General features: G+C 42.4%; 1 protein-coding gene across 1 annotated transcript in view; it reads right to left on the bottom strand.

Annotated features, from left to right (window-relative positions):
* Snx4 (sorting nexin 4) overlaps nucleotides 1–25,078 on the bottom strand; it is a 52,142-nt gene extending 27,064 nt beyond the window's left edge. The window contains exons 1-6 of the mRNA XM_063225136.1: nucleotides 24,891–25,078; nucleotides 11,304–11,425; nucleotides 8,876–9,011; nucleotides 8,651–8,800; nucleotides 7,913–7,960; nucleotides 2,462–2,517 (exon numbers count right to left, since the gene is read on the bottom strand). Coding sequence (XP_063081206.1) covers nucleotides 2,462–2,517; nucleotides 7,913–7,960; nucleotides 8,651–8,800; nucleotides 8,876–9,011; nucleotides 11,304–11,425; nucleotides 24,891–25,031 — 653 coding nt within the window. The 5' untranslated portion in view covers nucleotides 25,032–25,078. The remainder of the gene's footprint in view (nucleotides 1–2,461; nucleotides 2,518–7,912; nucleotides 7,961–8,650; nucleotides 8,801–8,875; nucleotides 9,012–11,303; nucleotides 11,426–24,890) is intronic.
* Nucleotides 25,079–25,919: the final 841 nt, after the last annotated feature.

Consider the following 25,919-nt stretch of genomic DNA (forward strand, 5'->3'; position numbering starts at 1 on the left):
AGTTTTTTCTTAAAACATTTAAGCCCTGACATAAATAAGCCCTGGACACATTCTTTTACAAAAAATAAACATTCAATGCAAGAAGCATTTACAAAGCTTCACCTAAGAGCACACACAAGTCGAAGATTCCAGATCCTCCTCCCTGCAGTCAGCAGTCAAAGTGAGGAAAGAAAACATGTCACCAAGCAAGCCTCAAAAGAATTGTTTCGGTAGTTTCTCTGAAACCATTGCTTTGGTTTTCTGGGTTTTAGGAAAGGATAGAATAGTCTTATGGTATAAACTATTTTAATAACAGTATGAATTAAAATCTATTGGGCCAGATATATCTAGAACAGAGACTGAACATCTTACTCTGTCATAATGACAGGGACAGCTGGGCATGGTGGTGCATACCTGTAATCTCAGAACTCTGTGAGGCTGAAACAGAAGCATTACAAGTTTGAGCCCAGAGAGGGCAACTTAGTAACTTAGTGAAACCTGTTTCAAAACTGAAAATGTTGGGAGGGCTGGGCAGGTAGCTCAATGTGAAGGCTCTGGTGGTTTCATCCACTAGGTTGGGGGTGATTATTGTAGACAATTCTCTTATCCACAACATAAGGTGGAAACATTTTATTATTATATATTTGACACTTTTACAAGACTGCAGGGCAAAACCACCTGGATAACATAGGTCACATAATGTTTAAAATTTTACATATAATATGGATAGTAAATAGAATTTATCAATTCAGATAATCTTCTAAGATCAGAAAGGGCAAAAACATTCAATTGACAAAAATTTTTATTAAATTTAAAAATAGTCAATAAAAGTGCTAATAAAAGATTAATATTAAATCCTCAGTAAAAACATCAGTACTCACATGATTCTCTAATGAATGTGTATTCACCAAAGTCTTAAATTTTCCAAAGTTCTTTTTGAAGGTGACTCATAATTTTAGCTCCTAATCTGGAGACAACCTCTTAGTACCATACAAGTCATTATAACACTTAGGAAAACCTCAGTGGACCCTTAAATGCTCCGCTGGGTGAAGAAAGCAGGCGTGAAGACTGCCAGCTACGTGACATGACGTACAAGGAGGGTAAATCCACGGAGTCTGTGGAACTCAAGTGGCCGCCTGGGCTGGGGCGCACAGAAAGAACGGGGCACTTTTAGGACAGAGAAACCCCTGTGTGATACCGTAACAGTGGGCACACACCATCCAAATGTCCAAGGATAAAACTGGATCTAGCGGAAACGAGGGGCAGTGAGTAATAATGCGGTGTCCAGGCAGGTTTGCTGACAGGAGCACACACCTCCGGGTGAGATGCGACACCAAGGAAGGCTGTGGGGCGGCTGAGGTATAGCACGCTTCCTGCTGTTTTACTGTGAGCCTCACACCTGCTCTAACATGAGTCTATTCAAAAAGGAGGTGGGGGAAAACCACCACAAAAAGAAAAAGCAGCTCTCAAAACTTCAATGCAACCACGGCAACTTCCTAATTAGCCACACTTACATGTTCCTTTATATTTTATATTTAAAATCAGAGGCATTATATGGTTAATATGCTACTGTTTATAAAGCCAAGTATAACAGGTGCAAGCAAACAGCTTCTGTTTGATAAGAATTGAATTTACACGCTAGAGAAATTGTTGAAAGACCCACTAGAAAAATTCTGGGCCGGGCATGGTGGCACAGGCCGGTAATCCCAGCACTCAGGAGGCCGAGGAGGGAGGATGGCAGTGAGTTCACGGCCAGCCTGGGCTACACAAGCAAGTTCAAGGCCAGCCTGAATTATACAGAGAGACCCTGTTTAAAAAAAAAAAAAAATCTAACATGCATAAACTTAGTCCCTGAAAACAGAAAAGCCTCATCTGTGTAAGCAATTTCTAAATGAGAAACCCCCAGAGGTCAACCTAACTGCCAGGCAACGGGCCACATAATGAAGAGCCTGAACCATCCTCCGAATTTAGAGAATGAATAAAATCCAACCTGGAGTATCAAGGACTGCTCCTAAGGAGTCATTTCTGAGTCCACTGGCTCCCTTTCACCCACACGGGCATCACTGAAGTCAGTGTCTGTCATGCACCTCCCCGGAATTAATATGCTAATATATACTTTTCTAGCAAGTTTGCTTGATACACAAAGTAGGTTTAAATTATATAATATTCTTAAGCTCTGAATATTTGACAAGTCGTACAAAGAAAACTATATGAAAGTAAAAATTTTTCATTTTTCTTACACTTTCATAATGAATCCTTCAACAATGGTTTAATTTTCTAAAACTTCATTTATAATGTTAAACCCAAATAAGTTACCAAATTTCAAAATCAGTTTTAGACTTTAAAAGGATTTCACTAAATGTGAATTACTACTTAAAATATTTAGCAAATAAAGTGCACACATTCAGAAATGAAAAATTAAAATAGATTGCTAGGCACCATTCAAAACAACATTGTAACTGTTATTAAAACAAAACCTTACTTGTCTGGGTTTTTCACTCTGAATGTTGCATTAAGCGCTTTTAACCTGGAGTCTGCCTGGAAAAAATAATTTGTTCACTTAATACAATTACATTTCAGGACATAAAAGTCAAACAGTTTCACTTTCCCTTTAGAATCAAGATGCTCAAGTACAGTTTTTTTTATATCAATTGTTGCAAACACATTAAACATATCTGAAAAGTCAGCTTAGTATTTCTGAGAACACTTCACAAGCATGTTATAAATTAGACTGCACACAAAGTATTCAATGATTTCAAATAAAACAACTGTGAACACCAGCACAGTAAGCAGGCACTTGGCTCTGAATTCTTTTATATTCAGAACAAGTCATATGGAAAAGTGTTCACCTTTCTTTAAGCCAAGAAAAGCAATAACCTGCACATATAATCAAAACTACTGCTTTAGATCCTACGCATCATCAGAATCCAAACTAAATATACCTTGTTTTTTCTCATTATCATAATCAATGCTCTGGAAAAAAATGCAGAAATGCTTATATTAAAATACTATGCTACATAAAACAGGATAGATGACATCAGATTACTTTCTAGATAGCAGAAAATGATGTAAGACAATATGTGTTTTAAACATGCTATTCCTAGATAACTGCTCTCCAAGGAGAAACGGCTGAGCATGGTGGTACCGGCACACAATCCCAGCACTTGGGAGGCTGAGGCAGCAGGGTCATTGCAAGTCTAAGGCCAGGCTAATGAACTACACAGTGAATTCCCCCACCAGGAAAAAAAAAGTCAAAGGAGAAACAGAGGGATAGACAGTAAATAATAATTTCACTGCGCTAGGTGCACACTTAACATTTAAATCCTATCCTTAGCTCCCCCAAACCAAAAGAAAAGACCACCAGATAACTTTTCTGTACAAAGTACAGGAACTACAGCACTCCTCAAAACAGGTAGCTCAATCAGACAGCAATTTCAAAATGTAGTTTGATTTTCAAACATCCCTCCCAGCCTAAAAATCTTGAGTACTTCCACTTCATAATTACAAATACTCTGAATTAGCAAAAAGCAAAATGATCCATGCAAAAATATTATCAGGGCTTCCTTGATCTCTTGGAGTAGAAAACAACCAATGTGACAAACACTGCTCTCCAGACGCAGCCTCCTGGGCCTCAGACCTAGAGAAACTCAAAGAGCTACCTGCACAACACGGAAGCAGTTTAAGGTCTCTGATTCCAAGGGCTTCTCGTACTCTACAGCTGGCACTGCCTCAGTTCTTGACCTTTCTTACATGGCAAGGACATATGAAAGTTTTTCAAATAAAAAGGCCCATGAATTTAAGGCATATACAATATTAAACATCACTGAATACCAAGAAATCTCACAAATGCCCAAATGAGTCTTTAAACATGAATGAAATTACATAAAAGCCAAGCAGATTTTCATTCGTATTTTTTCTCAAACCTCACACTTTTTAATAGTACCAACTTCTTTCTTCTCACATCACTGGTTCATCAGTTTAGAAACCAGATCAACGTGAGGGGTAAGAGTCTGAACCGCTGTTCACTAAACATACCTCTCAGATGAGGTCCTACACACTCAACTCCATCTTTTCATCACTTCACAAGATTCTGTAAAAATGCAGGCTGCCTAAACTGTCACCCAGCAGGAACCGCCCTTCATGCTGACTCTGAGAAGCCAGCCAGGCTATTCTAAAACGTGCCAGGTTACCAACCACCTGATCGCCTTCTCCACTACACACCTCACGATCCCCCTAGCCCATCACTGTTTCATACCACCCTATTTTATTCCCTAAAGCAAGATTAAGTGAAATCATCTTGTCCACTGGTTTCTTGGTTCCTCACTACAGCACTAAAGGCTGTAAAAAGGCACACACGTGGCAGCCGCTGCAGTTGCACAGGCTGCTACGGCAGTATCTTCATTGGCTCGATCTCCCCCAGAGCTTGTTTAAAGACCAGGTCCTAGCCCTGGCCTCCTTCTTAGCCCTCAGGCTGCACAGCAGGAGTCTTACCCTGGTATGAGCTCACATGCTAATTCTCCTGCCTGGCAGAATGGTCCTGGCCTGTGCTTCTGACCTAGTGCGGTCACCAGTGCCCCCTCATACTCTGCAAACAATTGGACAAATAATCCTACTGTCCTATTAGCTGCTTCAATTCCTTTATGCTACTTACCACTGTTTTTTTTTAACTTATCACTATTTTGAAGTATTTTATTTAAATCTTAATGTACCTAGCCACTAACTTGTAAGTTTCAGAAGAACACGGACTTGAAGGTTGCCAGCTTATTCACTGTCTCCACAGCACTCAGCGCCTCTCACGGTGGTGCCCAGCATTTGGGAACTCCTGGCAACCCAGAGTCCAGCATGGCTGCTGAGGACCCCCCAGACCTTTGCTTGGCTGCCCTGGAGCCTTCTGAACAGCTTCTATTTGCTTAAGGTCTGGGCACATGGAATCACCCTTAGTCTCCTGACTGAGGTCACTGTTAAAATAACGCCACTGAACTTTGTACTAAACTAGTTTATGCGTCCACTGCTCTAAGGATAAATTCTTTGCTTTCCTTTCAATGAATTAAGTAACATGAGTGTGTATACATATATGGATGTATGTATGAATGTATGTATATGTAAGTGCCAATAATCAGCAATGATACAAAGATGGGTTGCTTAAGCTTAGGTTAAAAAAGAGCAGTGATCATAAAAAAAACCCTAAATTTTATAATTACCTTGCTGAATATAACAAGAAATCTAAAAGGATTTAAGAAAATATTGATCTCGGGGCTCAAGGCTACCGTAGCACTGGCTTTGAACTCTAACACCACAAAAAGCGGACAAACACGTAAATATATCTAGTAGGCAAAACAACACCACAATACATTAAGTTAAAAGTGCCTGGAAAAAAGGAAAACTGGAGCAAACTGATCAATCTGCAGATAAGAATCCCAGAGCTAAGCTTAAATATTCTTATACAAATGATTGGTGTGATTCAGAGTGATCTCATTTTCACAAAAACATAGCTTTCAACCCTTCCTTCACTAGCTCTCCATAAGGAATAAGCAAAGAGAGACAGTAACTGGGATCTAACTAAGAAGGGTTTAAGTCAAACAGGACACGACTTGATTTAGATTCCACAACTTGTAATGATGTGACCCTCAGTAAGTTACTTTTTACAGTTCTTTAACTAGAAAAATGGAAACATAAACTACCCTCAAAAGGATTAAGACAATAGTAAGCACAATAGAATTCAGTGAATACAGTACAGGGCCTAGCACACAAGAGCATATATGCATGGCGATTATCTTTAGATTCTAAACAAGTTTTTCTTTCTTTATACCATTTTGGGCAGTCTTCCTCAATTACTAGCTGGGGCACAGCTGAGTGGTGGATCATGTGGTTTGCATGTGCAAGGCAGACCTCTCCATTACCTTAGGGTTAGTTTTAGGAAACACAGGAATTAGCGTGTCTGGATGAAGCCTAGGATTCAGTGCTCTGAACAAACCCTCCTGACACCTGAGATGCAGCAGTTCACGGACAGCAGAATGCATGTAGAGTATACATCAAGTATAATTTCATTTTCCCCTGAGGCTTCCAGGGGACCCTACAGACCACTAACCCCGAACCGGAGGGGGATGCAGTGGGGGGATGTGTGCGCCCCACACAAAGGATATGGCCCAGGCCCAAAGTCCCCGGCACTGAGGCCCGGGGGTCTGGCTTCACCGCCTGCTGCCTCCTGCTTGCCGCAGGTGTCTTTGTCACTGCTGCCGTGTGTACCTGCCTCCGCTGCAACTCACCTGTCGGTCTTTTTAATGGTCTGCTAAGATATATTATAACCAAGTTTATCTGAATCCTGTCTGAGAGGACTGAAGTGTTTCTCAGAGTACAGAAGTCATGTTACCTCCTCTGAGCAGCTCAGAAGTCGGCCTGGTTAACTCTCAGCTTTCAATTATGAGCAATTTAGTTGGAATCACCAAATACATGACCTTGGGACAAATGACACATATATGCACATATATAAGGTGATATTTATATGTATGTAAGGTGGTCTAGAAGGCCCCATTTCCCTGATGGAAGAAAGGACTTAAGAAACACCCATAACAAATTAAGTAATACAGCAAGATCTACAGGTTTCCGAATTCTTTCCATAGATTCTATATCTGGTCCACTTCAGTAAATCTGACTTTTTGGATTATTAATAGTCTACATTAGGTGTTACCTTTCAAATACTTCATAAAAATGAAACCCAGCTTTTCAACTATAAGGTTACTCAAATAAGAAACACTGCATCTGTACACTGAAATAGTGCCTGCACATGAAATTCAAAGCATTCTTTAAGCAGTATCCCATATTCTTCAATAATAGAAACTCACACGTTAAAAGTCACAAAAGCTATTGCCAAAAACAGGGTTCAAGGACAAAGTATAGACAGTTGACTAATGACCATATTGATGATTAAATTAAAAAACTTTTGTATTCTACAGACAGTTCACCAAGAGTTATATTTTATTCTTTCTCATAACATTAGCTTCTAACATATCTTGAAAGTATGATAAAAGACTCAACTACTAACGTGGACAAAGCCAAGCTTGTCTTCAGGGTCATTCATTTCTGCCAGAGTGAGCAAGTACAAGCAGAAATCGTCAGGACAGAAAAGAACAGACGTCAAAGCGTGCATTCAGTGCGGGGGGGGAGGGGCCTACACCCTGCATTTTTTTTTTTTTAAGAGCAGAATATATTAATTGAGAGAGAACGCTTCTGTCTGGGAGAGAGGCAGAAGGGGTCCCAAGTAGGCTGCCAAAGACAGTCTTTTCCAGGGACTGTTATAGAGCAAAATGACAAGGTGAGGTAGGTCCCTGACGGGGAAAATCGGGAACTCAGGCATGAGGTGGGTCAAACTACGATCAAGCAGTAAGTTTACAAGTCTCATTGCTCAGGTAAAATTAATTAAGTTGAGATCAAATGGGGAGGCAAGCCACATGGCAGGCAGGCATGAATTTAGATTGGGGTCTTTGCTGGTAAAGGGTTGGATTAGTGGCTCCTTCTGGCGTTCTCAAGGAGATCCATACCTATTTAGAATACCAGTCCCTGATGTTTACATTCAGAGTGTGGGTGCATTTGTTTTGCCTTTTGTCTTGAGATGTGACCCACAGCAGAGGTGTCTGTCTCCTCTAAAGCTGCAAGATATCTGGTCTTCTGCACTGGCTCCTTTGAATTTAATGAATTAATTTAAATTAATGCTTCAAAATGCTCTTTCCTAGTAGAATTCAATGAATAAATTTGCTCACTGCATTCCAACTGTACTTATACAAGTCAAAAATAAATTGCAGTGTTTCCTAGAAAACCTTACTAATGATTTTATGTGAAAAGCTGATTTTCAACATTCACTGATTCAAAAAAATACCACGGAGCCAAATGTGTACGGCACTGTGTATTTAAAATTACTTCACACAAGTATTCTTACCTTAAGCTGAAACCCAGTTTCATTCACAGTCTCCTTCCAGTTGCCTTCCTAAAAATTAATTTTAAAAATCTTTACTGCAAAGCAAAACAACCCACCAGAAACATTCTAAGTTATAAAAACTGAATTCCTACCAATCCATGTGTTCTAATTTCAAGGGAGATAAGAGACGTTACAAAAATTCTTTTCACTTCAGATTTAAATGTACAATCGAGATTTCAAATGATTAACAAAACATAGGCTTATAATTTTAGAAATTTGGGCTTTAAAAAATTGAAAACTGATTTTGATATCGTTAAAGTGTTACTAAAAATATGGTCTCTATCATCTTTAAATATAAAAAGTGTTAGTCAAATGCCAGGTGTGGAGGCATACACCTATAATCCCAGCACTCTGGGAGGCTGGGGCTTGAGAATCCCAAATTCAAACCTAGCCTGGGTAACTTAGTGAGACCCTGCCTCAAAACAAAAAACAAAAAACAGATTGGGATACAGATTAAAAGGCAGGCCCTGGACTAAGCCCAGTAACTAACTTGCACTGACCACACATAAACACAAAGTTAGCCAAAAGACTAAGTAAACCAGTAATTTGAAAATCAAATTCAAACCAAACCAAATACAAGAAACTGCATATAAAAAGCAGCTCCAAAGAGACCTTCTTAAATAAGCACTCTACAATTAAAAGGAGAAATAAGAAAATCCAAGTCAAACGAGTATTTTAAAATGACTAGAAGAAAAATACCTGGGTTAAAAACAAATAGAAGATTTTGTCTCTACAAAGGACGGGATGTGAAGCAACTCTCAAGAGAAAGTTCTCTAAACCGATCCGTCGTCTTTCTACAAAATCAGGGTCCATGTTGTCAGCAGAGAGTTTATGCCAAACAAATTCTGCCTAGGTAAACAGAACACACATTAGGGCGTCTCGACGCTGAATCCTCCCTCGGCACCCTACCATTTCACCCTTTACCCGTTTCTCTGGTAACGGCGGCACAACAATATGTGGATAGCAAACCAAAAGGTAGTTTCTCAACAGCTCAAACTCGCTGTACCGCCTCCACAGCGAGTCTGTGAGGACGCTCTGACTGTCCGCGCGTTCAGCCGACCTGAAAAGGAAGCGAGAACAGTGGCGGCGTTGGCTTTAGATGTCTGTCTCCGCTTACTGAATGTGTGTGAGGCAGACACGAGTAAAGCCCCCTCTAGTGTTTTCCTCCTGGTGCCTCACAACCCTGTGGAGCAGGCAGTTGCTAGTCCCTTTCCGCAGATGAGGAAGCTGAGATCGCTCAGATCCTCCCGATTCCAAACCCTTACTCATAACTGGCGTCTTGCTTACTTTTCTCTCATTGTTGAGACAAAATACGTGTCCCAAAACGAAGCAAGGAAAGGTTTATTTAGCTTACAATGTTTGAAGCTTTCAGTCCATACGCGGCTGGCTCTAAGTCAGGGTAGTATCACTGAGAGGCAGCCGTTCAGGGGGGTCACGAGCAGCAAGAGCAAAAGGGCAAACAAGAGGGGGGCGGACACCCCTTCTTCCTTCCCTTACACTGTCTGCTGGCTCCACCTGGACAGGTGCAGCACTCACCCCGCCAATCCCAGCGCTGCCCGATGAACAGTCACCAACGCTAGATTCGGCCACCTGCATAACTACACTAGGCCGGGCAGGCCGCCCAAACACAAACCCTAACAGCCGGTTCCTCTGGTGAGGATCCGATGAACACACAATGGCATGGATTTACGGGACGGTGAAATCTGGCTTAGCAAGGGTTTTATTAAATAAAAGGGTATGCTCTTGCTTGGTTTGGTTTTTGTTGTCGGAAACAGGGCCTCACTGCATTGCCCAGGCTGGGCCTGAACTTCTGGACTCCAGGGATCTGCCCGCCCCGACTCTGGAGCGCTGGGGCTAAAGGTGTTCATCCTGCACCCGGCTCAGAAATGTACTGTTCACTTCACTCCTGCCACGGTGAAAGAATGGCATTCACACGAGATCAGCACACCACAAAATCTCACTTCAGGTGGTGAGGACATCAGATGAACCTGAGAACCACCTGGGAAGGCGGGGAGGCGAGGTCATGAGATGGGCTGCAGGGGCAGGCAGGAGGACACAGCACCCAGGCCAGCCCAGGAAACTCAGCGACTCAGAAGCTGCTACTTCTCAAAATAAAAAAGTAAAAAAATGGCTGGGGATATAGTTCAGCACCACAAAACAAACACATGCCTGAAAAACTAATTACAAACTACAATCAAAACATATGGGTGAATGTTTAAAAATTTTTTAAATTTATTACAATAAAACCACAGGCCACTATCCCCTTAAAATACTCCCCGTGCTTTACATTCCAGTGCTCTTGCCACTTTCTGAGCCAGTGCTGGAAGCCACTCCTGTGAGGGTTCTTATGGTGCTCTTATGGTGCTTCGATGCCCCGAGTCAATTCAAAATGTTTATCTTTCATTGTAATCTGACTTTTGGGAAGTCACGTGGGATCTCGTGAATATGGTTTGATGAGGACACACTGTACTGACTTCACACGCTTGGCTTCACACTGGACGGCACTGCGTGGCAGCATTCACTGTATCTTTAATCGTGCCGCACAGAAACACCCATGAAAGAAGCTTTTAGAACTGCTGCTGAAAGTGGCAAGGATGTGGGCTACGTGTGTTTACAGTGAGGGGAAACAGTCGGAGAGGGATTAACGTAAAGTGTCTTTCACTGTAAGAAAGTTAAAATTTTAACAGTCACCATACTTTGATCACATTGTGTATTCACATCTGCTAAGCAAGGCCAGATCTCACCCATCTAAAAGTTCAATTTATAGTGGTGAGAAAGGGTAAAATCAGACAAATGAGGTTTGAAAGTACTTTCACTACTGAAGATCTCTACTAGAACAAGCAACACTGGAAAGCGCCAATTGTTTAAACATGATCAGGGCCTTCTTATTTTCTAGATATCTGCTTGACAAGAACTTAGCTCCCTCCAAGAAATGCACACACAACTACAATGTGCACTTCTACATTACTACATAAAGACAGAAGAGCTAAATCAGACTTGATGATTAATGAAGTCAAGTGTGAGGAAGTATTTATATAACGTCATGCTAAACATAATGGCTGCTTAGCTTTGTTTGGCTTTGGCTTTTCTGAAACCAGCTCTCTACATTTCCCAGACTGGCCTCGAACTCCTAGACCCAAGTAAATGTCTCAGCGTCCAGGGGAGCTGAGCAGCGTCCAGTGCAGCATGTGCCACTGAGCCTTCGTAGACTGGTTTTAAGAACTAATTTCCTGTGAAGAGGCACACAGAAAGACTCAAGGAAAGACCAACAACTTCAGCCTTGTTCAGTCCGAGCCTGCTCCACTGCCACGCTGCCGGCCCCGCAGAAAACGCCCTCCCGCTCACTGCGCACCTGGTTTCCACGAGGTAAGCGGTGTATGTTTCCTGCATGTTCACTGCATTTCTTCCAGTTCGCTTTTCTGCTTCAGAAACACTGATTTCTATCTTCTTCAAGAAAAAATTATTTTCTGTCATCTGGACAAAAATAAATGAGACAACAACAACAAAACTCTTTAAAATGGTACTGAAAAAAAATTCAGTTACTTGCATAAAGCAAGCAAATACTGGTACATATTTCAAGACAATTTCTGGTAATTCTTGAGTTGTCAGGTGTTGCTAAGAGACAGCAGTAAATGACAACTTCTCTTTAGGAACACACCTGGCACAAGAACTTCTCCAGAGGTGTACTAACAGGTGTCACACACTTACTTTTCTAACTTAGACATTTCACGTACATCACCAACAGTAAGTAATACAGGGGAAAAGCAAACCCTGAGGACACATTATACCTAAAGGGTTCTGGGAGGCGCAGAGAGGTGGCACCAATGGCTGTTGCCCCCCACTTGTTAAACACTTCCTTTCTTCCTGGAACTTCTGTGGGACCTGAAGGGCCAGCGCCTAAGACACACACCCTTACATTCTTCTACTTACTTGTTCTTGCAAGCCAGACACAAAAACCTGGAAATTCAAAAATAACTGGCTATATGAGGACGATTAGCAAACAATCACATTACCTAGGGAAAGGCTCAGGCAAAGACCTTGGCCTTATGTTTGGCTCAGAGACCGGCCAGCAGTTAAAAAAAACTCAAATACTAACAAATCCTGGGTAGGAAAATCTGATTCCCAGAGTTACATTATTAGATTTAAACAAAAACTCAAAAGGCTTACGAATAGGAAACATGACAAAAAATAAACCTATGGGACCAGCAGTAGGGACCACAGGCATGTGCCACTGTGCCTGGCAGAAGCAGTTCCATGGCATATTGTTTACCTGGTTCACAGCGGCATTACTCACGGGGGCGGGGAGTGTGGAAGCCTAACAGATGAGTGGATTTTAAAATGCAACCGTGAGGTAAGGGATTAGGACAGTGGCAGGCTGCAGAGAAGGCGGGCTATAATGTATCAATTACAGAGAGCTGGACTGGAGGCTGAGAACAGGATGTGCCTACGTAACTGACCCAGAACAGATGTGACCCGTCAGTGACAGCCAGGATGGCCACCTCCTACAGACGGATCTAAAGGGTACAAAGGCCGCGCCCCGCCTCGCCGCCACCGCTGTGACCCTGCTATTCTGCTGTCCTGCAGGGGCTCACCCGCTTGCAGTACGTATCTGTTCTTGCTCTTCTCTTTTCCTTCACTCTTTTCTTCTCTTTCATCACATCTTCCTTTTTCTTGTTTTATATTACATAAAAGTTGTGTCTAACTGTTCCTTAAGTCATTCCAGCCAATTCTTTGGACAGGACAGAAAGACCCTAGAATCATCAGACACTGGGAACAACAGGGTTCTGGCTCTGTCGTAGAACACATGCTCAGTGTGCACAATGCCCTGGGTTCAGGCCTGGGAACACACACACACACAGTGGTATATACACAAACAAGGGACTACGACTCGGCCTTTAGAAGTTATAAAATTCTGACACAGTACAACGTGGATGAATCATGAAAGCATGTTATTTGGAATAGGTTAGTCAAGAATTTGTAAGTACTATAGAAGCCCATGCATATGAAGTACTTTAAGAATAGTCAACAGGCCAGGGATTTAGCTCAGCGGTATAAGCGCCTGCCTGGCAAGTGCAAGGTCATGAGTTTGATCCCGGGTTACCCCCACCAAAAAAAGAATAGTCAAAAATCACTGAGACAGAACACAGAGTGGTGGTTGCTGGGGTCTGGGGAGGGCACAAAGGATAACTACTGTTCAAGGGATACAGAGTTTTGATTTTGCTAGATGAAGAGTCCCAGAGGTTGGCTGCACAATGACGTGAAGTAGTGCTTACTATGACTGACACACATTTAAACATGATTAAGATGATGACATACTTTAACACAATTTTTAAAATGCAGGGAAAAACCTCTTATCATAACAAGATTAATGATCTTGATATTGTTAATTTTTATTTAACTATAATCAAATCACTCTCTAAAATATTTTAAGTAAAAGGCAGTATTTTCAGTAGGTAGGTCAACAACAAAAAAAAAAGCCAGAGGTAGCAGTACATGTCTCTAATCCCAGTACTCCGGGAGGCAGAAGCAGAGGATCTAGGTTATGCTCAGCCTGGGTAATTTAAGAGACTCAGCAAGACTGAATCTCAAAATAAAAAATAAAGAACCGGGATGTAGCACAATGCAAAGGTCTGGGATTTAATCTTCAGTACAGCAAAAATAAAATAAGGAGTCTTGTATATTCATTTTATTTACCTAAACTTGGGGCAGTGATTGATAAGGCTCCCCAAGCAAAGGCAGATTGCCTTTTTGTTTTTTTTTAAAGCAGATTTCTTTTTCCTTACTAGGACAAGCCAGGTCTATAGTAAAGGGCCCAGGGGAACAGGATGTCCTGCTGCGGCCACGTGTGTGGGAAGCACACTGTGGAGGGAAGGGCTTGAAAATACCCAGGAAAACGCCAAGTAAGCGAGCAGGATAAAGTGGAGTCTGCTAACTGCTGTGCTTTGCTGTCCTTTTCTCTTGATCACTGTCAAAATTCAGAGGTGCATTTTGATAGGATTTTCAGTGTGGTTAGAAGACGGAAAATAAAGTAAAGTGGCCTTTATTTTATGTGGAGAGAAACTCCATGATCGCTGGGGTCTGGCTTTCTCTGCCGGATACCTGGAGAGGGGGCATACACACAGCTTTGGTCTGGGGTGGTGCCCAAGGGGCATTGCTGATGCCCAAGCAGCCCACTGGAATTCATTCTGCACCACAGGTAAATTGCCTAGGGGCCAGGAAGATGACCCCAAGGTAAACGTCCCTTGGTCCTGCCTCTCACTGCAGGAGTGTCTTATGTAGGGCAAATTCTTTCATTTTTAATGAAAAATATTGCCTTTCTGGGCATGGAGGCACACATCTATAATCCCAGCTACTGGGGACACTGAGACAGGATAACTGCAAATTCAAGGTCAGCCTGGGCAATTTAGCAAGATCCTGTCATAAAATAAAATCATGGCTGAGGATGAAGCTCAGCACTACAGGGCTTGCCTAGCATGCACGGGGCCCGTGGTTCTATTTCCCATACCAGAAACAAAACAAACAAAAAAGAGTCCATGATTCAGGGCAATTTGTGAAGGAAAGATTAAGTAATGTAAGTACAGCACAAGCTCAGAAAAAAAAAGTCACAGTAAAACTCACTGTTACACACAGAAAATTCACTTTATGTACTATGAAATCTTAAAGTTATGTAAAAATATAAAAATGACATCAGAGATTAAATAAAAAGTGATGCACTTAGGAAGCTTTCCCAAAATGTACAAGAAAAGCTGGGTGTGGTGCTTATCCTATAATCCCAGCGCTCAGAAGGCCGAGGCAGGAGAATGTAAGTTTGAGGCCAGCCTGCACTACACAGAGTTAGCCTGTCTCAAAAAGAAAACATCAAAGAGAAGAGAAGAGAAAAAAGATGTACAGAAAAACCTGGGCATGATGGTGTGTTCTTGTAATTCCACCACTTGGGGAGGCTGAGGCAAGAGGATCACAATCAAGCAATTTAGCAAGATCCAGTTTCACAATAACAAAGGGATTGGGATGTAGCTCAGTAAGAAAGCCTTGGACTGAATTTCTGGAACAACAACAAAAAGTACAAAAGAAAGTGCAGAAAGAAAGTAAAAATGCTAAAAGGTAAAGAAAAAGACAACTACGAGTAGAATAAAACTATTAGCCAAAAACAAAACAAAACAATCACTCAACTGAACAAGGTATTTTTATAAAGTATGAGCTGTATAGCTATCAAAATAAAAATTAAGAGAGACAACAGGGACTCATTTAATGAAAAGAAAGCTCGAGAAATTACATTAGCACAAACCTCTCAACACTATGATCATAAAGCTGCTAGCTGTTGAGATATCCATACATAACACCTGTGGCTTATAGCCAAGCATTCTGACTTAGCACCATCTGGTCAAGTGAAAATTCTCTGAATTCTGAAAGCTATTGACAAAGCAAATTCTCTCTCCACCCAAAAAGACAATGCATGAGTCATGAATTTACCTACAATTCAGCCGGGCGTGGCGGCTCATGCCTGTAATCCCAGCACTCAGGAGGCTGAGACAGGAGGATCATTGCGAGTTCAAGACCAGCCTGGGCTACAAAGTGAGCTCAAGGTCTGCCTGAACTGCATAGTGAGACCCTGTCTCAAAAAGACAAAAAAAAAAAAAAATTCCTACAATTCAATAAAGAAATATTAGAAGCATAAAACCAACTAATCATAAAAATTAAAGAATGAGATGTGTATGGTGGTACAAAACTATAACACCAGCACTCCTAGAAGCTGAAGCAGGAAAAAACCTAAGTTTAAGGCCGGCCCAGGCAACTCAGCAACACCCTGTCTCAAAAAAAGAAGAAGAGCTGGGCTGTAGCTCATTGTGAAGGTTTTGGGTTCTGCGAAGTCATCGGTGATGACCCAGCCTGAATCTAGGGGCTCCAGAAGAGACTTCCTGGAGTAGCTCCAAAGGAGGGTGTGAGTCCCAGTTCATTGAGCTGGGTCTTTTATGGATAGTGCAGGGAGTTAGTGGGATGGGCTTAGGTAGGGCGTGAGACAGGGACCACCAGCACTGCGACCCAGCAGGTGGGTGGGCATGTGCTGTCCCAGCAGAGCAGGCGGCTGGGAATCAGGGCGCTGGGCTGCAGGAGGAAAGAGGAGGACAGCAGAGGAGGGTGAGACCTACCGGGTCCAACCCCTGGTGCTGCAAACAACAGTCACAAACCAACCTGAAAAACTAAAGAATGATAAACCACTTATACCGTCAATATTAACAGAACAGCAGAAGATCAACAAAACTGATACCATATTTATTAACAGAACACACTCAACAGATGTAGGGCTGTAGCCTGATGATTTGCTGATGAGGACAGAGATATGTTCTGAAGCAAGATAAGGATTCTAGCTGTATTCAAACTGGACTTCTCACTAAAGAAAGGAAAATCAAAGAAACAGAGATGCTATACTCATATCTGAAGGAGTAAGATTCCCACAACAGAAGTGTGAAATCACTGTTCTCTACTCAACACAAAATAATTACACAAGATCACAGAAGTACAAGACACACAGGAAAGGCTGAGAAAATATTCTAGTTCCAATTCAGTGTGTGAAAAGGCATATAATGTTCCAAGTACTCCAAATGTTGCACACAGTGAAGATAATAAAAATAAGCATAAAGTACTATGTTCACTTTTATCTGTGACAAAATATGTGAGAAAATCAAGTTATACGGAACAAAGATTCACTGCTGCTACACAGAATCAGTCCCACGTTGCCTGCCCCACTGCTCCTAGCCTGTGACAACACAACACAGCGTGGCAGGAGCACGCGGCAAAAGAGGCTGCTCACCTGCTCATCGGACGCAAGACGGAGGGTGAAGAGTGGCCAGGGTCCTAGGATCCCCTCACAGCTCAAGCCCCAGTGACCTACCCTCCTTCAACTCGGCTCCACTGGGATGGGTGCCCCCTCCAACAGAGCCACAGCATTTCACATCCAAACTGCAGCAGCAGATAACAATCACAAAAGAACTTAAGAAACCATTAATTAAATAAAGGAACCATTAACCTGCCAGTGCACTGCAGCCCACTATAGCACTCTTGATGGCAAAAATCAAAAGGAAGGCTACAGGCAAGACATGGTGGAGCATGCCTACAATCCTAGTACTCCGGAGGCTGAGGCAGGAGGGTCAGCGTCAGTTTGAGGCCAACCTGGGCTACATAAGGGAGTTCAAGGCAGCCTACACTACATGGTGAGACCCTGTCTCTAAGGAAAAAAAAGGAAAGATAAGACAAAACAGATTACAGCTACCCAAGCATACTGAGATAATGCAGAATAGAAACAATGCCAAAAAAGGAGCAAAAATTAAAGTTTTGTGCAGAAAAATTGGCATTGCAAGAGATCAAATCAGTAAGTAGATGACATACTAAACTACTAAAATGCTGAGAAAAAAGTGCAAATGATTAAAGATTACTTAAAAATGGAAACCTAAGAATCAATTCTTGAAGAAAACATAAGACTACATGGAAACAACAGTCATAAATATTATTAAAAAGAGAAAAACCTTTCCTTGATCAAAAAAAATTCTAAAGCTTCAAATTGAAAGGCACATGGTCCAGGCATAATGAATTTGCGAACTTTAACATTTTCAGCATAAGAAAACATCTTAAGACGGAAGCAGAAAAGAAGCAAGTCCCCTATGAGAGAATGAAAGCCAGATTTGCTTTAGATGTCACAGTAATAGATCCCACATGACAAAGTAACATCATTCACAGGACAGGCCTGAGATCCAAAACGTGGCAACACACTGTGCCCCTAAAACCTTGATTTCAGCAGAACCCTTTCTTTTTGTTTCAAAACAGGGTCTTGCTGTGTAGCTTACAGTTCAGTCTAGCTTCAAATTTGTGACCTTCCCAGATTTAGCCTCCGAAACGCTACAACTAAAGGCACAAGCCACTAGGCCCAGCCTTTGCAGGACAGTGCACAGAAACTGACTAAGTTGTTCCTAAAATTAATTTGGAAATGCAAAGCAGGATAATCAAAACAATTCAGAAAGAAAAAAGAGAGCTATTTTGCCCAATTTCTAAACTTAAGAGATCAACGGAAGTGAGAATCCAGTCAGCAACCCTTACGTTTAAGGTCAATTAATTTCTTTTTTTCTTTTTGAGATAAGATTTCACCATGCAGTCCAGGCTGGACTGGAACTCAGTAGTCCAGGCTGGCCTCAAACTCAGTGATCCTCCTGCCTCAGCCTTTTGAGTACTGGGATTACAGGCTAACAGGCATGCATCAGCACACCGGGCAAGGTCAATTCATTTTAACAAATACACCAAGGCAGGTCAGAAGGAAAAGGATGCAATATCCACCTGCCCCACCCCAATTTAGACACCCTCTATAAAGCACAGAAAAATAAAGCAAAATGGCTCATACACATAGCTTTAGAGGAAGACTCAAAACCCAAACTGTAGCACTACCCCATGTATTCTTCTTCCGTTTTTCCATTGCCCTCAGTCACAGACTACATCTGGTCTGACAGTTCTGGCCTGTTTCACTCAGTTCTCCGCTACTCATGAGAAAGTGCTCACTGTGCACTGCAACTTTTTGAGTGTCAGTTTTTCAAGCACTCTCTGGTCATGGAAACCCTCGGCCAAGGCCCGCCACTTTAAAAGATCACTTATAAATTCCTCAGGGGAGGGAAAAGGTCTGAAGGAGAACCAGGCGGCAGCTCCCGAGATCCAGCCTCGGTGGAACTCAGGCGGCTGCACAAGAAAGCCACTCACCTGCCCTCTTGGTAAGCGCCCCTGGAGGAGCCAGGAAGAGAAGCAGTCAGCGTCTCCCACCAGCGGGCTTAGAATCAAACGTCCCACCCCAACCCCACTTAGCACCTGGGGACAAGGAGGTCTGAGCATTCCGGGAAGGACGGCCCTGTGCAATATAACAAATATGGGGGATTTCCTATCTTCTGTTTGAAGGCAAATGTGCAATATAACAAATATGGGGGATTTCCTATCTTCTGTTTGAAGGCAAATGCTGTTTTCACTGTTTTGTTATGATCAAGTGTTTAGCTCTATTCAATATTCTCTTTTGAACAGTTTTATAATGTTCTGTTTTTGGTTTGATTTTGCTATACCTGACTGAACGGACAACTATTGTGAAGATAACGAGATACACTATGGCACCTATTACTGTTACCCCAGTACCCTGCTGTGAAGTTTGGTACCAATTTCACTGCACTGTCTCGACTGGCTTTGTTCTGTTGTATTTTTACTACCTTCAAAATAAAATTTAAAAATAAAAATAAATAAATACATAAATTTCTCAGGTACTTGTTCTTCTCTGGTAAATACTAAACTCCTGCGTCTGCACCTGAACTTCGGACTCTGGAATTTTCCACTGCAACAGAAACTTTCTGGCATCGCCTTGTTCCTCCCTCCTTCTTACATCAGGACTAATTACTACTGTCTTAGAATCTGAATTCCACTCTCATTTCTTCCCTTTTTCAAATTACTTTAAATAAACTAACTATAGTTAAAAAAAATAAATGCGGTATTCCTTAAGGGAAAGCATAAAAAAGGAGCCAATGGGCATTCGAATTACCCTGGGAGAGGACTGAAGACTCACAGAAGAAAAAAAAAAAAAAAGACTAAGAAACAGACCCTACAGCTAAATTCAGACTCCTGATTAGGGAGGCTTCACACCAGAAGGCAGGGCTGGTTCCCAGTACCCTCTCAGGTTTGACAACTGATTTTTCATACCTTAAAATTTAGTTAAAAATAAGGTTGATGAGGCCAACTTTTTACCATCTCTGAATACTCGCTATTTTTACAGTGAAAAACAGACAACACATCTTCTACACCTCTTCATCCTTCTACAACTAAGCACAACTACGTTAAGAAGTTCCAAACAATTTACAAGACTATTTTAAACTAACTCTCCCTCCCCTCAATGAAACAGAAAACTTTAATGGAAAAATCATTAATTTCAAGGCCAGGTGCACTGGCTCAAACCCCAGTCATGCTAAGAATCTCGTGACCTTGGCTAAACAGCTTCTCTCCAAGCTGCTGGCTCTTTGTCTTTCCCTCTATTTTGGAGGTAATTTTGAAAATTAACTGAAAAGAGCCTCATTGTGCACAGTACAAACAACAAATCTACCTTACTTTTCTGCCAGATCACATCTGTAGCAATGATGCTACTGCACTAATTCTCAACTGGAGAAGGCCTGAGGGGAATAAAGGACAGAAAGAGAGGAAGAGTAGATGACAGGAAAGGAAAGCACTGGGGAGGCAGAGGCAGAGGCCCAGGCAGAGGCAGGAGGACTGCACTGAATGAATGTATGTTTAAACTCTGTGATTCTGAAACAGCTGTCCAAATAGTTTGTATCTCTCAATGAATCACTAAATTAGGCAGCTATCTTACAAAACCCCATAATCTTTAGTCACTAATAATTGATGGTTGCTTACAACTACATATTTACATTTTCCAAAAACCTCAGGGAACTGTATATAAGTACAATTTACTGTATGATGGCATCACTGGCATCAAGTATCTTGAATTAAATATACATAGTAGGTTTTCAATTATAGGAGAAATTTATAATCATTTAAAATATGTATTTAAATAATTATTTTTAGTGACACATTTGTACATATTTACGTAATCGAATGGGATGCTTTGATTCAGATACACACTGACTTATAATCACTTTTTTTTTTTTGACAGGTTTTCACTATGCAGTTTGAGCACCATGTAGCCCGGATTGGTCTCTTACTTGCAAGGATTCTCCTGCCTCAGCCTCCTGAGTACTGAGATTACAGGCATGTGCTGCCACGCCCAGCTCTATACTAACCTTAGGGTGTCGGGTGTGTGTATGTGTGTATGTATGTGTGGGTGTGTGTGCGCATGTGTGGTGCTGAGATCAAACCTAGGCACTCATGCATGGTAAACACATGCTCTACAACTTATCTCCAACTCTATAGTCACTTTAAATTACCATGAAAGGATTTAATATTCTATATTGTAATTTCATACTACATACTGAAGGTACTCACAAAATAACAAAATTGTGTCATCATAATAAAAAAAAAAATTTTTTTGTGGTACCAGGGATCAAACTCACGACCTAGCACTTTCCAGGCAAGCACTTATGGCGCTGAGCTAAATCCCCGGCTCCATTATCGAAATTTAAATCCTCATGATGCAGCCAACAAGAGACACAGGCTAGGACTATAGCTCAGTAGTACAACCTAGCACACACAAATCCTACCCACCCATCACAGAAAAGAATAAAGAGGCATACCCACAAATTGGCAAATATTTTAAAGTCTGAAAATATTAAGTATTAGTAAGGATACACAATAGCAGGCACTGCCCCTAGGAGTATAAACTGTATAATCTCTCTAGAAAATAATTTGGTACTACAGTACTCACTAAGGTCAAACATGTTACTACTTTACAATCCTGCGATTTCAATCCTATTTCAATCCTATATTTATAGTACATTCCTGGACATGTTGCAAAAAGAGACACATAGGAGGAAGTTCATAGCGGCAGTAACTTTTTAAAACAGTAAAAATGCCATTATCCCAATGTCTGTCAACAGACAACCCAACCCGCTCAAACAACTCAAGCTGGACCTGGGCCCCTACTGTGGGGAAGAAGGCTGCTGTCCTTTCCGCCTGAGCTCCAGCCCCTCAAGGGTCTCCTTCCAGAGCTCCCTGCATACAGCCATCTTCTGTGGCTGTCTCTCACCCTGTCGCTGTGGGAGGGAAACACTGGGGACCTGAAGTGAAGCTGTCTCCCAGCTGCCAGGTCCCAGATTCAAACAATGGGCACCTGGTCCAACACTCCAGCAGTAGGGCAGGCACTGGTGCCCTCCTCCAGCCATTGCCTGTCCTCAGAATGAAGCGCCCTGCTGTCCGTGCAGGTCCACAACAACCATCAGGCCTGCACTGAACATCCAGTTGCCGGCTGCAATTCCTCCCTGGAGCCCCCAGGCCACACCTTGCGGTGCAGAGCCAGGCTCCTCTCATTAAGCTGGAAGCTGGAAAAGGGTCCAGACTTCGGTTTCCTTCTCCACGCTAGTGTCTACCTTGCAAAGTTCTCTGTAGCTTTTAATTTTCCTGTCAGCTCCTTCCTAATTCCCAGCAACCTTCTCTTTTTTTCTTCCTTAAACTAGACTATATTATAAAGAATTAAAAAAAAAAAAAAAAACAGGCACCTCCAAAACAAAAGACCCAATCAAAATATGGGCAAGTGAGACGGACACGTCTCAGAAGTACAAACGGTCAATACATGACAAAATGTTCAACACTGCTGACCACTAGAAAATGCAAATTAAAATGACAATAAGATTCCATCTTACTCCCGCAAGAATGATTTCCTTGAGAAATCAAATACAACACCAAATGCTCGCAAGGTTTTCAGTGTTGGGGGACCCATCTACATTGTCAGGAATGTAAACTAGTACAACCACTATGGAAATCAGTATAGAGATTCCTCCAAAAACTAGAACTAGAAACTCCATTTGACCCACTATTCCCCTTCTAGGTGTTTTCCTGAAAGAATTAAGGATAGCATGTTGCAGTAATACATGTACGCCCATGTTCACATAGCACAATTCACAATAGCTAACCTGGAAGCAGTTTACATGCCCACCAACAGATGAAATGTGGGTATGTATGCACAATAAAAAAGGATAACTTAAGTCACCTGTAGGAAAATGGATGGACCTTGAGACCATAAGGTCAAGTGAAATAAACCAGACATAAAACTAAATATTACATGGTTTCTCTTATATGAGAAACTCAAATCTAAAGAGCAAAATAAAAGATATAGGAAAAAGAAAGAAAATTTTCTTGAAGAGTTCTTGCTTTATTCATCAAAATACTGTAATTTTATTTCATTTTGTGATGCTCATAGTATTTGATAGCTTTTAAAGTCTACAAACTAGCAGGCATCGTGTCCCATGCCTATAATCTCAGCACTTGGGATGCTGGGGCAGGAGGATCCTTGCAAGTTATTAAATAAATACAGTCTACAAGCTTTAGACATCATTAACCAAGGTTCTCTCTTCATTCACAATAATATCACTCTGTATTTTTGTCAAGTAAATAATCTTTTAGATATGAAAAAAATTTTTGTAAAGTAAAATATTTATGCATATATATGTATCAATACACACATATGTATATATCTGCTTTTGCTGGGCCTGTATTCAAGCTTCTTGGAAAGCTGAAGCAAGAGGATGGTGACTTTGTGGCCAACCTGGGCAACTCAGAGAAATCCTGTTTCAGGAAAATAGTAGGAGATAGTGACTGAGCTGTAGTGGTAGAGTACTTGCCTGCCATATGTGAGGCCCTGGATACAAGTGCCAATCCTGCCATGTGATCCAGCAATTACACTCCTTGACATTTACTTAAAGGAACTGAAAACTTACATCCCTGTAACAAGCTCTACATGTATGTTTATAGAAGTATTACCCACAAGGGCCAAAACTTGGCTAAACTGTGGTACATTTAGACAAGGGAGTATTGTTCATTACAAAAAGAAATGGACTATCGAACTATGAAAAGGCACAGAGGAATCTTAACATTATGTTACTAAGTGCACACTGAATGATTACAACTGTATAACATCATGGAAAAAGCAAAACTATGCAAATTGTGAAAAGATCAATGGTAGTAAGGGGCTGAGGGAAAAGAAGATGAGCAGGAAGACCACAGGGTATTTTTAGGACTGAAAATAGAACATATAATACTATAATGGCAGGTTATGTATTATTACATAATTTTCCAAGCCCATAAAATGCTCAGCACCATGAGTGAACCCTGATGTAAACTACAGACCTGGAGTGCTGATCACATCAATGCAGGCTCATCCACTGTAATCTCTACCACTCAAGTGGGAGATGCTGGGAATACAGCACACGTGCGATGGGGCAGCATATACAGGAAATCTCTGCATCTTTCTTGACATTTTGCTGTCAATCTAAAACTGTTCCAAATACTTAAAAAATAAAGCTTTTAACTTAAAAAAAAAACCTTAAAAGCACATCTTCCAATGGTTTTTATGCTACCTTTTATATGTTGACATTTTCTTAAGCAGGCAAACCTTCAACTCCTGTGCTTTGTAAGTCTCTCCTTAGCTGGTCTCTACACTTAGAATCTTTTCAGTTATATTCAAAAAACAACTTCAGCTTTTCCATTAAGGAGTGGCAGTTTAATGTTAGCACTAACATCTGTCCCAGAAAAGAAAGAAGCAAAATTGACTGGAAGAGCCACACACACTGCGAGACTGACTTTCTTAAATGCTCCCATTTAACCTGATCCACACATTTTACACTCTGGAACGAAACCACTTACACACATGTGACACATTTCCCTCCTTTTCCCCAAGCAAAGTGAACACTACTAATAATCAAAAGGGCTTCCAAAGGAAACACAGGGGACACAGAGAAATCTCCATTAAGATATAAGGCACTTACCCCAGATGAAGAAATCACAACCCAGTGAGATTTAAAAATATTTCTCTGCTTATGCATTTTCTTGAAACTGACACTTTATTCAATTTCCCAGTGGGAAATTGCAGGAAGCCCCACTAGGCCAGCTGCACTCCCTGCCCCAGACTTGCCCCAGTCCCGATTCTTCCTCCTCCCACACCGCTGCCCACCCATCGACGGCAAAGTGCCCCTCAATAAGAGCCTGACACAGGACCGACCTTCCGGGCCGGCCCCGCAGGAGACGCGACCTCCTCGGACGCCGCCCCGGCCCAACCTCACCCTAAGGACCCGGCCCCCAGGGCCGCACCGTGCGTCCCCTCCTCCGCCCTGGCAGCGCCCTCGCGCAGCCCTCAGGACTCCTTTCCCTAGCGCCTTCCTTCCACTCGGACCCCGCACCTGTGGCCCGGCCTCCCACCCGTGCCCACCGGCCTCCGCGGTAGGCCCCGACGCAGGCCCCTCTCTATGCCGCCCCTTCTCCTCCTCACCGTGTCCGTCCCAGAGCCTTCTCGCTGGGCCCCGTCGGCTTCCTTACTGACTGCAGCTTCCAGGTCGTCATCGGGGCCGCTCAGCGGCTCCAGGGACGCTGGCTGCACCTGCCTCTCGGGGTCTGGAGGGGTCTGCTCCATAGCTGCAGCGCGCCGCCGACAGCCCAGTGCGCCTGCGCGGCCGCCCCGCCCGCTACCGCCCCGCCCCTCGCCCCAATCGTCCCGCCCTCCGCCCTGCCGCGCGAACTGCGCAGGCTCGAGCCACCAGAGCCGGAAGTGGAGCTGGCCTTGCAGCTAGAGGTGGACCTGCCGGTTAGTGGTCAGCTAGTAAGACCGGAGACCTAGGAACCTGGGAGAAGGGGCGAAGAGAGAGAACGAGAAAGACGAGGGAAAGAGGAACACAGGGTCGGAGTGTGGGAAGGTTCAGGTTGGTGATCACCTCCAGGACGCCAGTGGCACTCCAGCAAGCAGAGGCCTGAGCTTCTCCCTTGGCCTCAGCCTTGCCTGCCATTAATGGTTCGGTTTTCTCTGGAAACATCAGAGCGCCATAAATTACTAACTTTCAACAAGTTGAGTAACACATGTAGGACAACTTAACACCTGCTAGGGTTTGAGGATAATTGTTTAAACCCTAAACACGAAAGCCCTGGAGATGTTTCATTTTTTGTTTGTTCGTTTGTTTTTTGACACTGCACCTCACTATGTAGCCCAGGCTGGCCTGGAATCCGCGGTCAACCTGCTTCCGCCTCCGGAGTGCTGGGATTATAGGCCTGCACCACCACGCCCAGATTCTCAGCTTCTAGTTTAGTTTTGCAAACCTGCACCTGTGATGGTAACCTGATGGGGAATGCTCACATCCTATAGTCTACTGAGTCAAACATATCAGACCCCCACTACTTTGAAGAAGTTTAGCATTGACAGGTCCCGCTTTTTCAAGAACAGAAGCTGTCTGCCTAAACAGGGGTTTCAGGTTGTGACAATTTTTCCCTCCTGGAATGCTCACTTCTGTATTCACCAAAGGAACAAAGA

Source organism: Cavia porcellus, unplaced genomic scaffold (assembly GCF_034190915.1).
Source record: "Cavia porcellus strain 051 isolate PalLab524CR breed Dunkin Hartley unplaced genomic scaffold, mCavPor4.1 scaffold_15, whole genome shotgun sequence".
Classification (NCBI taxonomy): Eukaryota; Metazoa; Chordata; class Mammalia; order Rodentia; family Caviidae; genus Cavia; species Cavia porcellus.